General features: G+C 43.1%; 1 protein-coding gene across 2 annotated transcripts in view; it reads left to right on the forward strand.

Moving 5' to 3' along the window:
* Positions 1 to 1,406: 1,406 nt before the first annotated feature.
* The window catches only part of LOC102405595 (cytochrome P450 3A24), a 47,250-nt gene continuing 32,813 nt past the window's right edge, over positions 1,407 to 15,843 (forward strand). For both annotated transcript variants that reach the window (XM_006053608.4, XM_025274935.3), the window contains exons 1-4: positions 1,407 to 1,588; positions 5,788 to 5,881; positions 7,749 to 7,801; positions 12,365 to 12,464. In XM_006053608.4, coding sequence (XP_006053670.2) covers positions 1,518 to 1,588; positions 5,788 to 5,881; positions 7,749 to 7,801; positions 12,365 to 12,464 — 318 coding nt within the window. In that variant the 5' untranslated portion in view covers positions 1,407 to 1,517. The remainder of the gene's footprint in view (positions 1,589 to 5,787; positions 5,882 to 7,748; positions 7,802 to 12,364; positions 12,465 to 15,843) is intronic.

The following is a 15,843-nucleotide window of genomic DNA, read 5'->3' on the forward strand; positions in this document are numbered from 1 at the left end:
GGGATCTCCCCATTCTAGGGATTGAACCTGTATCTCTTAGGTATTCTACATTGGCAAGTGGGGTTTTTTTTTCTTTTATCACTAGTGCCACTGGGGAAGCCCCCAAATTCTCTATGTGTCCAGAAGTGGAAACCCATCTGCTCTGACCGATCAACACCCCACGTACCCTAGAGATAACATCCCCTCATGTGATCTTTTTGGAGTCCTGTTGCTGTACATGCCACATCACTGGTGGCTAAGCACGTTGGGGTCCTCTTGGCCATCAGGCTGCTTTTTTCTCTCTCTTTACACCCTTTGATCTTGGATTGCAGCCTTTCCAGAGAGAGGGGACCATTCTTTGATCTAGAATCTGACTTGCAGGATACTCTGAGGGTGGGACAGGAATGAGCCTGAATTGATACCATTGGGGCAGCCATCACCCTCTCCTCCATGTCCTGCCTCTCCTTCTGGGGCCCTCTTGTCAACAGGATCCTGGTGGATCCTCCTGAAAATACAGAGACAGTGACCAAGGCCCAGCCAGGCCCTCCTGGTGTGTCAACAATTCAGGAAGATGGCATGGTCACCAAAGAGCCACAGGGAGAGGGCACACAGGTGCCCAGTGGTCCTACCTCTACCAATTCAGTCCATCTACCTTTTGGGATGCGCACTCTGCAGAAAGCAGTCTGCTAGTACCTGGTACATGACTGTGGCTAGTATCCAGCATGTGCCCAAGCTCTTGATCCACCGAGGGGACTAGGTATGGAAACTGACTGTGGTGTGGGAGATAGTAGAATTGTGTGCAGGGGACAGTTCCCCAGAGGAGGAAATTGTTATATCTGCTGGAGGAGCTTGGTTTGGGAAATTTCTAACACAGATGTTCTGTCTGAGCTTTATTTGGAAGAGTAATTAAGAGCCTACAAGGGACACAGGAGCATTTCTAGGCAGAAAAAATAATTTAATGAGTAACAATCAGCACAGCTATCTTGTTTGACCCTGTGGAGGAGGAGATGGCACCTGACTCCAGTATTCTTGCCTGGAAATCCCATGGACAGAGGAGCGTGTTGGGCTGCTTCCATGGGGTCACAAAGAGTGGGACATGACTTAGCAACTAAACCACCACCACCATCTTGTTTGAAGGATTTCAAGCATTTTGGACTGCAGGCAACAACAGACATGGGGCAGTTTAGAGGAAAATTAAAGCCAGTGGCTTTATTTGAGTTTCTACAACCTTTGGGCTTACTGATAACATTGAGTTGTTTATTGATTTCCTACAGAATATGAAGTCAAGGGAGGTCAAACTGAAGTGTGTGTGATGCTCGGCCAACTACCAAGGCAGAGAGGGCTCCTGCAGGTGGAGACCAGGTGGCCCTTCTGTTGGCTGCAGCTCCAGCCCCACCTCCTTTCTAAGCACATAAATCTTCCAACCACACTGAATCTCCACCTGAAGTGAACAGAAGCTTCACACTGAGAGGCAGGCAGAGAACACCACACACAGCTGAAAGGAAACTCAGAGGAGGGAATCGCCAAGAAAAGTGGCCATGGAGCTAATCCCAAGCTTTTCTGTGGAAACCTGGGTTCTCCTGGCTATCAGCCTGGTGCTCCTCTATCTGTGAGTAACTGTTAGGCTCATCTCTGTAACCTGGATCTTGGGGTGCTAAGCAGAAAAGGGGGTTCCCTTAGTTTTTTAAAGTTCAAAGTAAATGGAGGGGAAGTTGCTCAAGCATCATGTGCTATGGGCACCAAATGGGTTATTATCGATCTTACCCACATCTGTTGAAGGAGTTAACTTCACTCCCGAGTTGCTGTTAGCATAGTTAGGAGGGTTTGTGACATTCTTTGCTCCTGAGAATGACTCTCTGATTGACTACCAGTTTGCATGGACCTAGAGTAGTCAACCAGAGTCCATCAAGGGCAAATTAAAAACAACTGGCCTGTGTACAGTATAGTCCTCACTGATTCCCATGGCTGGGAATCCTGGAGGCAAGCAGTAACCTGGGTTTTTGTTTCATTCTCTCTGACTTCTGGATTCCGTACCTGCTGCAAGATTCATGAGGAATGTTTGGCCCCTTGTCACTCAGGAGTTCCTGCTCCGGACCCTCTTTCCAGGTGTCATTTACACAAGGCACCGGCTACACCCTGACTTTGTTTGGAGGCCTGAGACCAAGCACCCTTTTTTTCATGCCCATCCCTCCCCCTTTTCTGCGCCCCTCCTCAGGGCATCCATTCCTAAGACTCTATTCCCCCACCCTGTACTCTGCAGAAATTATCTAGTTCCAAATGAGAAATCTTAATATTTGAGGAGACTTTGTAGAAACTTTAAAATTATATTCATTTTTTCACCTTTTCTTTCAATCTCTGGATGAGTTAGAATCAGTGTACAAATTTATTTTCCCTGTGATTTGAAATCTACTAAATCTACAGGAGGCACAAGCCCCAGAGTCCAGTTTGGATTTTAAGTGATTTTTCCCTAATAAGTATGGCACAGGAGGTTGAAGTAAGCCAGAAAGAAAAACACCAATACAGTATACTAACGCATATATATGGAATTTAGAAAGATGATAACAATAACCCTGTATACGAGACAGCAAAAGAGACACTGATGTATAGAACAGTCTTTTAGACTCTGTGGGAGAGGGAGAGGGTGGGATGATTTGGGAGAATGGCATTGAAACATGTATAATATGAAACGAGTCTCCAGTCCAGGTTTGATGCACGATACTGGATGGTTGGGGCTAGTGCACTGGGACGACCCAGAGGGATGGTATGGGGAGGGAGGAGGGAGGAGGGTTCAGGATGGGGAACACGTGTATACCTGTGGTGGATTCATGTTGATATATGACAAAACCAATACAATATTTTAAAGTTAAAAAATAAAATAATAATTAAAAAAAAAACTATCTAGCATAAAAATTCCTTTCAGTGTTGAGATTCTGTTATCATGCATTAGGTTGGGACAGGAGTTACTTCCAATGAGTGATTAGAGATACGCCTACAAATCACATTTGGGTTCTGTCAATTTCATTTTCACTAAGTGTAGGAAATCATGATGACATGTATGTGGGTAATATTAACCTCATTTTAATTACTTGAAAGAAATATTAGGAAATTAAGGTATTGCAGCAACATATTTTCTGTCTGATATTATAAAATTATGTGGTACAGTTTAATTTCATTCTATTTAGGACTAGATTTAAAAAATTGATATGAGTTTTTCCAGCATGTGGTTTTTCCCTGAAGGATAAAAGAGGACTGCTGTCCAGCACCTAGAAAGGTATGTAAATAAATTCACCCTCTAGAATAATGCCTGGAATATGAATCTAGTGTAGTAAAATATTCCTGTGATATATCTTTTTAAATATGCATGTCCAGCAAGCTATTTTAATCTTCAGGGCAGATGAGTATACATGTCTGGGAGCCAGTGATGATATGAGAGGCATCCAGAAAGAGATTGGGATGGAGGAGAGAATATTCCTCTTTCCTCAGAGCAGATCCCCCAGAGTTATTCCTCAGACCTGGTCCCACAGGAGGTCAACAGGGTTGGCATCTCGTGTGCTGGAAGCCTGGGGACAAGACACGATCTCAGTCACACTGTGTGTGGCCCGTCTGACAGTGGGGCTGGTGCTAGCTAGTGTCCCACCAGGCAAACATCCCTGTAGCCTGAGAAGGTGCTGGTGCAGCCAGGAATCAGCCGCTGCAGGCAATGCTCTTGTTAGGCCGACAGGATGTAAAGACTATAAAAATGTTGGCTTTATCTTTAGCCCCTTCCTTTTTACCCAAAATAGCATTACTGCACGAACCAAAAAGTGAAGAGCTAGAAAGAAGCCAAATAATTCACTCAGTCCACCTGCTGCCTTGGTGGAACCATGTGAGTTTAGACACTAGACCAGAGCTCTCTGTGGGACCTGTGTTGCCAACATGGTTACTCAATTGCTTGGCATCACTTTTGAGTAGCACACTGAAGGTTCAGAAGCAGAAATTGACTTTCCCTGTTTGTGAAGAGAAACAGGAAAGGAAGACAAACAAAAGGGGAAGCATCGGGGGTGGGAATAGCCCAGGCCACCCCTTTTGTGGCAGTTGGTGCCCACACCTCCACCACTTGCTCTGGAGGAGAGAGAGACATAGCCAGCTGTGCTTGGCCAAGGTACCTCTGTGTGCGTCCAGCATAGGTCCGTCTGTGAAATTTTTTGGGTTTCTCTTATCACATATTGTAAGATTGTTGGATTTGTACAGAAATTTGAACCTGTGCTACCTTAAAGGCTCCCTTCCAAAAAGGAGAGACAAGATCTTAATTTAATATTCTGAAGTTTTTTATGGTCACTCATTTTTTGTCACACAAAGTGTCTTTTGCTCTACATGGGAAGGTAACTGAAGACTGGGAACCCCGATATCTCTTTGTTGAAAGTGCCTGTAGGGCATTATGAACCATTTACACACAGCATGCTCAACCATACCTTACTAATTTAACTCTACAGAGTTAGCCTTGGAGGACTAGCAAGTTCACATTTAAACCATTGATGGCGGTCTCTTCCTTCAGCCTCGCTTTTCCTGCACTCTGTCGTTTCTCAGCAACACCAGAATGAGCAGGCTTGCAAAGATCTAGAACCTGGAGTTGTGGGCTTGCACACGTGATACATGAAGGATACGCTGCAGGCAGGCCTGCCATAGGGAGCACCAGCTTGATTGGTTTTTAAGATAGTTGAAGTGCAGAGGCTTTGTGATTGAGCATCTTTAGAAAAATGAATGTAAATCAGGCACTGGGCTTAGCACGTAGTTGGTGGACCTGATGCCATGAGGTTGGGAATGGTCTGGAGATGGGTCCTTTAGTCATTGATTCATTTATACATTATACATTTATACATTTATTTCAGGGAACAAAAGAGTCAATCACTACAACTTATTTGTAGTTCAAATCAATCAAATTGCCTGAACACAGAGCCATGGGTGTAGCTGAAAGGTGCTCAATTTCTATGATGGCAATGGAAGCCTTGAATCAGTTTTCATTCTACAGATAAGAACACTCTGCTTGCTTTAAGTCCTGCTCCTGAAGACAGAATTAAGAAGAATCAGATCTTAAAATGAGGTCAGATCATGGAGGGAGCTCTGATGCATTGGCCACTTGATGAGAAGAACTTACTCAATGGAAAAGAACCTGACGCTCAAAAAGATTGGCACAGAGGATGAGATGGTTGGATAGAATCACTGACTCAATGAACATGGGTTTGAGCAAACTCTAGGAGATACTGAAGGACAGTGAAGCCTGGCATGTTGCAGTCCATAGGGTCACAATGAGTCGGAAATGACTGAGTGACTAAACAACAAAACATCAGAGGAAAGGAAAAGGATAAGAACAAGGCCAAGGTAGAGTCTAGTAACTCTGTCATTGGGTGGACGCAGATAACCAAAATCTTATGTTTGAGACAGGAAAAGTTTCCCCTTTGTATCTAGAATGAGAATCTCTAAACCACTTTAGTGGAACCACTAAGTAAGAATCCACTTACTAAATACATATGAATGGTTTTTTTTGGAGGAATTATAGCATAAACCTCTCAGGAGCTCTGAAATTATAAACATTTATCAAGCATCCACTCTAGGATTGGGACATCAAGATTTCAGGTGCTATTTATGGTCTCACTGTGGAGGAGGGAAAGAACATGATCAATGAAAGTAATTACTGCTTTTGGAATTGCTGGTATTTATCACCTACGTGTTGCTTCTATAGGCTGATGGTTCCAGTTCTGAATCAGTGACTAGCCAGCTCCAGCACTTATTCCACAATCCCTGACCTGGATTTTCTCTTTCACTTTATAGATATGGAACTTATTCACATGGACTGTTTAAGAAGCTGGGGGTTCCTGGCCCAAGACCTCTGCCTCTTTTTGGAAACATTCTATCCTACCTAAAGGTGCATATTGCTTGATGTCCCTTTTTTGCTTCCTATGGTTGCAAATCCCAGCTGGCTTCCATAGTAAAATTCTCCTCCTCAGTAGGCAGTTGTCAGTTTTGGTATTTCCCAGAAATCGCATCATAGGCCCCACCCACACATGCCTTCTATACCCCAGGCCTCTATTGTCAGCTGTTAAGAGCCTCAGGTTTGCCGCCTCAGACAGTCGAGCTCTCTTGGCTGAGTCAGCACAGGACTTGAAGTTCCGTCTTGTAAGCTTTGTGAAGAGGATCTTCTCTCTGCCAGGTGCAGATTCCCAGCAAGGCACAGTCCTACTAATTGTCAGGAGAAAAGCATGAAGGGATGCCTGGTCGTGGCTCATTAAGCAGTGTACGGTAAAGTTAGACAAGTCCTGTTGGTAGCATAAGCTCTGGGTACCCTTTTTTCTCCTTTCTCCTGAAATGCTTGGATGCTTCAGTTCTAATGTATCAGGTAATTTGTACATACTTGGATTCTCTCAGGAACTGCTAATGCCTGCGGGGTTTTTCGTTGTGGGTTTTTTTTTTTTTTTTTTTTTTTCATTTTCTGCTCTACCTCTTGCTACACATGACATCTTTGGGGATATAAAAAATGGACCAAAAACTTTCTGCTTTTTCTGTGCCTTCAAAGCAGGCACCTCATGGATGAGTTTGAGCAGGGAATGAGTGTAACTGAGGCAAGGTTGTCTATTTATCAGATATTTAACCACTAAATAAGTTGTGAAGTTTTTACAAAATAAGGCAGAATCACATATACAAAAATCACTAGAAAGGATATGATTTGACAAAATTATTAGAAGTTTAATTTAACTGAAAGGAATGTACCAGGTGGCAGATGGACTGTGAATTCTGATATTCATTCAGCTCTGATGCCTCCCCAGGGCTCTGCCCCTGAACTGAAGGTCGTGAGCTGCATTCTGACGTGCAGGGGCAGAGCCCTGTGTGGGGGCTGCTCTCTGGCTCAGATTTCCTGTCCTGCAGACATGAGGCTTGTTTCTCAGATCCTGATTCTCCCAACTGAGGTCTTCACTGTCTCATTACTGCCTCAGAGTTTCCTGAACATTTTTCCATCTGAAGAAGCAGTAATTTCCTCTCCACATTTCCCAGGTGAACTCCATAGTAGATGCACCCCAACTCACATTTCTGGGACCTTCATTTACTTGGTAAAGCATTAAATATCATGATAGAAACTTAGGGATAGAAACTTCTTAAGTTATAGAAGTAAAAACTCAGGCCAGGTGTTTAAAATGCACTGTTCTTTGTATATTTGTGGCATCACCCCATCTTTTCTGTGTTGAGCTGGAAAACTAGAAGGCGAGTCCACTTTGTCATTCATTCAATCACTCATTCACTTTCTCATGGAACACATACCCCTTAGACGTCTTTAAATCTGCGAGATTAGAAGACATTACTGGTGCTTTAGCTTCCTTATTCTGCTGAAATTCTAGGAAGAGCTCATGAGAGAAATGAAAAGGCTGTTAAACTAGGAGATGAAAGTGTGTGTAGGAAACCCTTACTTCCCTCATTTCCAGTTTTGTCACATGTCCATGGTGGATTAGAGATTAAGAGATTTTAGACAACACATGCACAAGCAAAAAGCCTTCTGAAGACGAGGAGTAATTAGTATTCACTGACAGGGGTAAGTGTTTAGTGTCTATAATATTCAAAGAAAATTCAAGAGTGATTTTAAATTGTCAGTTACAAATATCTCCTCTATTTTCTCTCCTTTCCCTTAAGACATTTGTGAATAAGAACTTCCCTCCAACTGCCAGTGAAAAATAGTAGTTTTGTGAATTAGAGATAGGGTTCAATACAGGATATTAATAATGTAATATTGTTTTTCCTTATAGGGTGTTTGTGAGTTTGATGAAGAATGTTTTAAAAAGTATGGGAAAATGTGGGGGTGAGTATTCTGAAAACTCCCATTGGACACACTTGTTATAATAATCCTGCCCTCCCCCTGGTGGTGTGGAGGGCACTGTCAGTCCAGAGCTTCTTGGAATGAAGTCATTTGCTGTAAAGCTTCCGAGAAGGCAATGGCACCCCACTCCAGTACTCTTGCCTGGAAAACCCCATGGATGGAGGAGCCTGGTAGGCTGCAGTCTATGGGGTTGCGAAGAGTCGGACACAACTGAGCGACTTCACTTTCACTTTTCACTTTCATGCACTGGAGAAGGAAATGGCAACCCACTCCAGTGTTCTTGCCTGGAGAATCCCAGGGACCAGGGAGCCTGGTGGGCTGCCGTCTATGGGGTCGCACAGAGTCAGACACAACTGAAGCGACTTAGCAGTTTGGAAAAATAGATGAGGGTTATAGGTTAACATAATGGGAAATCATATCTGCTCAGCTTTTTATTTTCTCTGCATAGATGGAGTTTGTTTGTTTGTTTTTTAATTGTTTCAGGTAAGATTTTCCAATAGAATTATATTCAATGATTGTTTTATCCACTGTTTTTCTCTGATTTTGAGGAGATGTAGGGTATATATATCTAACCCAGAGTCTGTCAGGTGGGCTTTAGGAGCTGTTGGAGGTTTTGTGAGAGCAGAGGGAGAGGTGTCTTGTGGTGCTTCTTTGCCAGCAGCAAGTGGCAGAGGCTCTACCTATCCAGACCTCTTCATCTTCTCTCATGAGGCCCTCAGAAACCATGGGAACCTGTGAGTTGCCATGGCCCCAATGTCAACCTGGTTGAGTGGAAAGAATACATAGCACTGGGACACTACTGGCCCAGCTCCAACTGCCCCTCCAACGTTTAGTACCTGTGAGCTCTGGCTGGAGTCCCTTTTTCATAGTGGATCCCAGTTCTCTTTTTAGAAAATGGTTCTCATGCTTGGATGTATGAGGAGCACCTGGGAAAACCTGTTATAAATATAGAGTTTGACCCCACTCATCAGTACACAGAATCACTATGATCTGAGGTGAGTTCAAATATCTGAATTGTGACTGTAAGTGAGAGAAATTATTAAGACGGGAGTGACATCATGAATATAAAGGGTCACCTGAAACCACTATCTCTTCTCCACCCAAGTGTTGTTGCAAAACCGTGATGGGAAGAAGAGAATCGTCCAAGTAATATGGTCAGTCAGGTGGAAGAGCAGATTAAGTGCCTCCTCAATCCCTCCTGTCACTGCTTCAGCACTAAATGCTCTTGACACCCACTTACACCCTCTGAGTTTTATAACAGCCTTTGGAAATGGGCAGAAGTAAGTGCAGTGTTTCTCCGCAATTTTTATGTGTGATCACAAGATGATTTGAAATTCTTCTGTGGAATTAAAGGAGGAATAGGGAACATGTAGAAGTGAAGTGAAGTGAAGTCGCTCAGTAGTGTCCGACTCTTTGTGACCCCATAGACTGTGGCCTACAAGGCTCCTCTCTCCATGGACTTTTCCAGGCAAGAGTACAGGAGTGGGTTGCCATTTCCTTCTCCAGGGGATCTTCCTGACCCAGGGACCTGGGTCTCCAGTATTGCAGGCAGACGCTTTACCATCTGAGCCACCAGGGAAGCCCCAAACTTAGTCCTAACTGTCAGGCGAGTGTACGCTCCTCGGTTCTGTCTCATCCGCAACAAAGATTTGGAGCGACGGACATTAAAGCCCTCGGTGCGTCACAGCTCTCGGGTCTTGGACAAACTGTGTTATAGCTCTTAAACAAATCAGTGTTACAGCTCTATTTTATTTAGAAGATAGCAGGAGAATCCATCCTCGAAGTGTGAGGGCATGCCAACCCAAAGACGCAAAGAGAAGAGAGTGGAGGAGCGCGCCAGCGAGCGAGAGATAGAGAGAGAGAGAGCGCGGGCGCTTTGGCTCCTCTTTTTATGTTTCTTCCTCCCCCTGGGCCTGCCCTATGCAAACTGGGCTTAGCCAGGAGTACTGTTTGTTCTACTTCAGGGCTTTACCCCGGTCCTCGGACCTTCCTTTGTTCTATTTTCACGGGCTTTTCCCTTCCTTGTCTTTTAGCCACCGCCATTTTGGGCTCTTTTTCCCTATTCTAACTACCTAGCATAACCATATACAAAACTTTTCCTCAGGGTTGACTTTTCACAAACCTTATCCCTTTCTGTACCCATTACTGTCATCGTCCATCTAAAAAGCCACCTGTAAGTTAGGCTTACTTCCTTTTCCCTTCACAAAATGCAATTTCATTCCTCATACCCTTTTTACTGAAAACACAATTCCTACTTCCCGTAAGCAACCAAAAACTGACTTTTATATTAGCATTTTATAGATTGGTGAGCATAAATACCAGTCATAATTTCTAAAACCTTTGTTTTCTTAGAGAGAACATTTTAGGATGGCACCAAACGTCATTTATTTTTAATCCTAAATCTCTTTAATTTAATTAAGGGAACATGTAGAAAATCTTCCAATTAGTTCTAGCCATTGCAAGTGATTGATAATGAAACCAAAATATCAGAAGACAGTAAATAACTCAGAGTAAACGTCATTCCAGTGGCCCATTCCCATGAAGGGACATCCTGACAGTCAGGAGATGAGGTCAAACAGTGACGTGTCACATCTGAGGAGTCAGCTTTGTGTGATAGGTGGGTCAAACGTGGGCCTGCCAAGCTGGTGATGGATGCCACCTACATGGAGCCTGAGGCCCATGGGACCCATGTAATGAAAAGAAAATATTTAAAAGATGAGTTATACATGCTTTTCTGATTTTTTTTCATTCTCTTTTTTCTTTTGTTCAAATTATCCTGAACTTGATGCTACCAAGGAGATCTCACTATTTAAATTTTTTCCTTAAAAAATATAAACTAATAAGCAAATTTTAGAAAATAGGACAAAAGAGAAAATCTTTCATAATCCCACTGTCAGTTGTGGAGCATTCCAAATCTTCTTCCATTTGCAGATATATTGTTACATATTTATGATAGATGTGTCTACAGTTTTCATCTAATATTATATGCATTTTCATGCTTTGGGTATATCTCCAAAAATGACTGAGTAGATGGTCTTCCCTTAATTATTTTTTAATTTTCAGATAATTTGCTTTCTTCAGTTTTTTTACTAACCTAACTTCTTTCTTGATAATGAAATACATTGCCGCTGCTGCTAAGTCACTCCAGTCATGTCTGACTCTGTGTGACCCCATAGATGGCAGCCCATCAGGCTCCGCCGTCCCTGGGATTCTCCAGGCAAGAACACTGGAGTGGGTTGCCATTTCCTTCTCCAATGCATGAAAGTGAAAAGTGAAAGTGAAGTCGCTCAGTCATGTCTGACTCTTAGCGATCCCATGGACTGCAACCCACCAGGCTCCTCCGTCCATGGGATTTTCCAGGCAAGAGTACTGGAGTGGCATTATCAGAGAAATGCAAATCAAAACCACTATGAGGTACCATTTCACACCAGTCAGAATGGCTGCGATCCAAAAGTCTACAAGTAATAAATGCTGGAGAGGGTGTGGAGAAAAGGGAACCCTCTTACACTGTTGGTGGGAATGCAAACTAGTACAGCCACTATGGAGAACAGTGTGGAGATTCCTTAAAAAACTGGAAATAGACCTGCCTTATGATCCAGCAATCCCACTGCTGGGCATACACACTGAGGAAACCAGAAGGGAAAGAGACACGTGTACCCCAATGTTCATCGCAGCACTGTTTATAATAGGCAGGACATGGAAGCAACCTAGATGTCCATCAGCAGGTGAATGGATAAGAAAGCTGTGATACATATACACAATGGAGTATTACTCAGCCATTAAAAAGAATACATTTGAATCAGTTCTAATGAGGTGGATGAAACTGGAGCCTATTATACAGAGTGAAGTAAGCCAGAAAGAAAAACACCAATACAGTATACTAACGCATATATATGGAATTTAGAAAGATGGTAACAATAACCCTGTGTACGAGACAGCAAAAGAGACACTGATGTATAGAACAGTCTTATGGACTCTGTGGGAGAGGGAGAGTGTGGGGAGATTTGGGAGAATGGCATTAAAACATGTAAAATATCATGTATGAAACGAGTTGCCAGTCCAGGTTCGATGCACGATACTGGATGCTTGGGGCTGGTGCACTGGGACGACCCAGAGGGATGGAATGGGGAGGGAGGAGGGAGGAGGGTTCAGGATGGGGAACACATGTATACCTGTGGTGGATTCATTTTGATATTTGGCAAAACTAATACAATTATGTAAAGTTTAAAAATAAAATTAAATTAAAAAAAATAAAAGTTAACAGTAAAGTCTTAATCTTTAAAATTAAAAAAAAAAAAGAGTACTGGAGTGGGGTGCCATTGCCTTCTCCAATGAAATACATTAAACCTATAAAAATTATGGAAAATGATATAGGAAATACCCATATACCCATGACCTAGAATTAGCAGTGTTTTCATGGTATTTTTAATGATGACCTTAGAAGGATGGATTATGTAATGTTAAGAGAAGCATCTGGACTTCCAGGTATGGCTGCAGCTGCAGAAAATGGCTCCGTAAGTCTCATCAGCTCTGTTTCCCCCACAGGATTTTTGAAGGTAAACAGCCTCTGTTGGTTATCACAGATCCAGACGTGATCAAAACAGTGCTAGTGAAAGAATGTTATTCTGTCTTCACAAACCGGAGGGTAGGCATCCATTTTTTAAATTTGCAATTTGTTTATTAGATATGCAGCTTGAAATATATTATAAATTCACAGGATGTTGTTAAAAGAGAAAAACACAGAGAGGCTGGATGTCATGTACATTTCGTCCTGATTCCTCCAATGGCAATACATTGATTAATTAGACTACAATTTCAAAGCAGAAAACTGACATTCATACTATCCACAGAGCATATTGTGATTTCTTCAGTTTCATGCTCACTCATTTTGTATGTTTTGCTCTGTGAAAATGAGTCCTAGATGTAGATTTTGTAGCTACCACGACAATCAATGTACAGAACTATTCCATCTCTACAAGGCTCCTTCTTACTATTTTTTTATATTTGTGGCAAATAGCTTGTTTTTTCCTCTTATGAGAATCTTTAGCATAGCAAATACTGCTCTTTAAATTTTGATGAGTGATTTATCAGTTTTCCCCTTTATGGACTTTGCCTTTGTTGTCAAGTCCAAAATATCTTAGGCATTGCAGATTTTCTCCTATTTTGTCCCTAAACATTAAATCATTTTATGTTTTACCTTTAAGTCTATAATCCATTTTGTGTTTCTGTGTAACGTGTGAGGTTAAGTTTGCTTTTTTTTGCATCTAAATGTCTGATTTGCTCCAGCACCGTTTATGGAAAGACTATCTATTAAAAGTAATTTATTTATTTTATTTTTTGCTCCCCTGGGTCTTCGCTGCTGTGCTCGGGCTTGAGCCTGGCAGTGGGCAGGCGTGTGGCTGCAGAGGTTAGCTGTGGGCAGGTGTCAGTGCAGTTGAGTGACAGTAGTAAGGACTGGCTTTAGGCATCTGAGCATCTGCAGGGCCCTCCGATGGTGTTTTGCACATGTGCATTGAAAAAGATTGGCTGCTGGTGTGGATCCTGGGTCTTATAGCATCAGCGGTGGCACTAACTGGGCACCTCCAGTGCGGTTGGAGGCAGTAGGGTAGGACTCATGCAACTGCCTTAACACCATGAATGTTGAATTAAAGGTGGCTGATTGATCAGTTGATTGGGAGAAAGACTACACGCACTGGTCAGTTTCAGTGGGGTCAGAAGCTGCACATGGCTCTTCCTTTCCCTTTCCTGCCCCTTCCCTCCCCTTTCCTTCCCCTGCCTGCCGTCTCTTCCTGGACAATCCAGTCCTAAACCCGAAGGTGGGCCACAGAAGGTGGGCAGCCTCACACGTCAGGGTGGGGCCAGAGAAAGAGGACAGTGGCTCCAAGTCAGAGACGGAGTAGGGAGGGGAGGGTGTCCACAGGGATGGCAGCCGGGCACTGGTAAAGTGAAAGTGAAAGTAGCTCAGTCATGTCCGACTCTCTGAGACCCCATGGACTATAGAGTCCATAGAATTCTTCAGGCCAGAGTACTGGACTGGGTAGCTTTTCCCTTCTCCAGGAGATCTTCCCAATCCATGGATTGAACCCAGGTCTCCTGCATTGCAGGCAGATTCTTACCAGCTGAACCACAAGAGAAGCTCAAGAATCCTGGAGTGGGTAGCCTTTCCCTTCTCCAGGGGATCTTCCTGACCCAGAAATTGAAGTCCCCCAGCTTGAGACATTTTCCCTTGCTGGAAAAATTTTTTCCCTGCATTGCAGGCAGATTCTTTACCAACTGAGCTATCAGGGAAGCCCCTTTCCCTTTCACTGGTAAGGGAAACCAAAATATTCATTTGTGGTGGTGGCTCGTAGGGTGAGAGGGCATCATGAGTGGAAAAGGATGCATTGTGGATTGGGTCCATAAAGGAGGATTGATCAAGTAATAATATAGAAAGGATGATGGAAGCCGGCATTCTCACTGTTGGAGAAGAAGTCACAGGTTCAGAGACTGAGAAAGTAGACTAAACCCTGTGGAGTCACCAGCTAAATTATCAGTGTAAATCCACACTTTTGTATGTAGATAGATGATATAGGCAGATGACAGATAAATACAGACAAAGACAGATAGGTGTGTGTGTATGTTTGTGTAGCTACAAAAGCACATTATACCTACTGCTTTCCACTGATGTAGTGTAGAGCAGCTGTAGGGGTCTGGGATGGGGTTTTGCACATGCCCAGCCAAAAAGATCGGGGCTGGCAGCCAGTGTGAATCCTGGGTCTCAGGGCATCACTGGTTGGAACAGCTCTTTTGGGGGTTGAGGGGGAAGATAGGACTTAGGACATTGGAGTCTGCTAATGTAGGACCCTGGGGAGTGATCAGCACCAAAATTTTCAGAGGTTGTTCAATGACTATGCTGGCACTTGGTTTCGTCATAGTAAAGTTTCTGGGGTTTTCTGGAGAGGAGGATACAGAGAACCATAGTCACTCCTGCTGCGTGGTTGACACTGGTAGTCCCTGCCCTTCTTCTTTGTTCCTAGTTGTCTCTAGATGTCTCGGCTCTGCTTGTCTCTGGGAAGGGTGAAAGCAAAGCAGGTCATTTGTGCAATGTTCTGAAAGGCTGGAGAAACTGGTCACTGATCCTGTTGTCTCTTTTAGTCATTTTTTTTCTTTTTTCCAGCAAGGGAAAATGTCTCAAGCTGGGGGACTTCCTCTTGCTGCTGAGAGGTGCTGGCCTAGGGGAAGGGATGATGCAAACAATATGTAACTCTTCTCCTGACTCTTTTTGTTAGCTGTTTTCAAGTGTGCTCTGTTGCATTGCTGACCTTTTTAAACCTATTTTCATTTACTGTGAGCTGTCTAATTGTGAGACAACAAAATCTGGAGTCTCCTACTCTGGTGACGAGTCTCCTGTCTTGGAGATGTCACTTTGGTATTTCATCATAAAGTGATATTAGCTATAGGTCTTTTTGTAGATGCTCTCTATCAAGTTGAGGAAATTTTTTGTCTTCCTATTTTGTGAGTTTTATCATGAATGAGTGTTGGGGCAATCTATTTTAAAATGAAATATAAATTTGAAAGATTGAAGGGATTTTCAAACAGGCTGGCTTCATACGCCTGTCCCAAGCTGAGAAATAGAGTTGTCTTCTTCCCCCTTCTATTCCTGGGGGAAAATGTAGGGGAAAATGTTTTCCATGTCATTGCACAATTATTTTCAGAATTTGAAGTAGTTTCATAAACTTTTGTGTAATTAGTACTACTTAAAAAGCCCCACCAATTCAGCACATTCCTTTTTCCAGTTGATCAGGCTGTAAGTATATGTAAAGACAGAAGTAATCTGAGGCAAAATGCAGCCTGTCAAGGCTATCTGGCTGGCTGTCACCAATCCCTTTCTTCTCTGCATAGCCCAAGAAGATGAACGAGATCTTATTTCCTTCTATCCCTCTGGATGAACCCTTTCTGTACTACATGGGTCATTTGCGTTTAAAAGGAGATTGGAATATGAAGGCTGGAAACCACATCAAGTGGCTGAATGTCTCTTCCACATT

Source organism: Bubalus bubalis, chromosome 24, assembly GCF_019923935.1.
Source record: "Bubalus bubalis isolate 160015118507 breed Murrah chromosome 24, NDDB_SH_1, whole genome shotgun sequence".
NCBI lineage: Eukaryota > Metazoa > Chordata > Mammalia > Artiodactyla > Bovidae > Bubalus > Bubalus bubalis.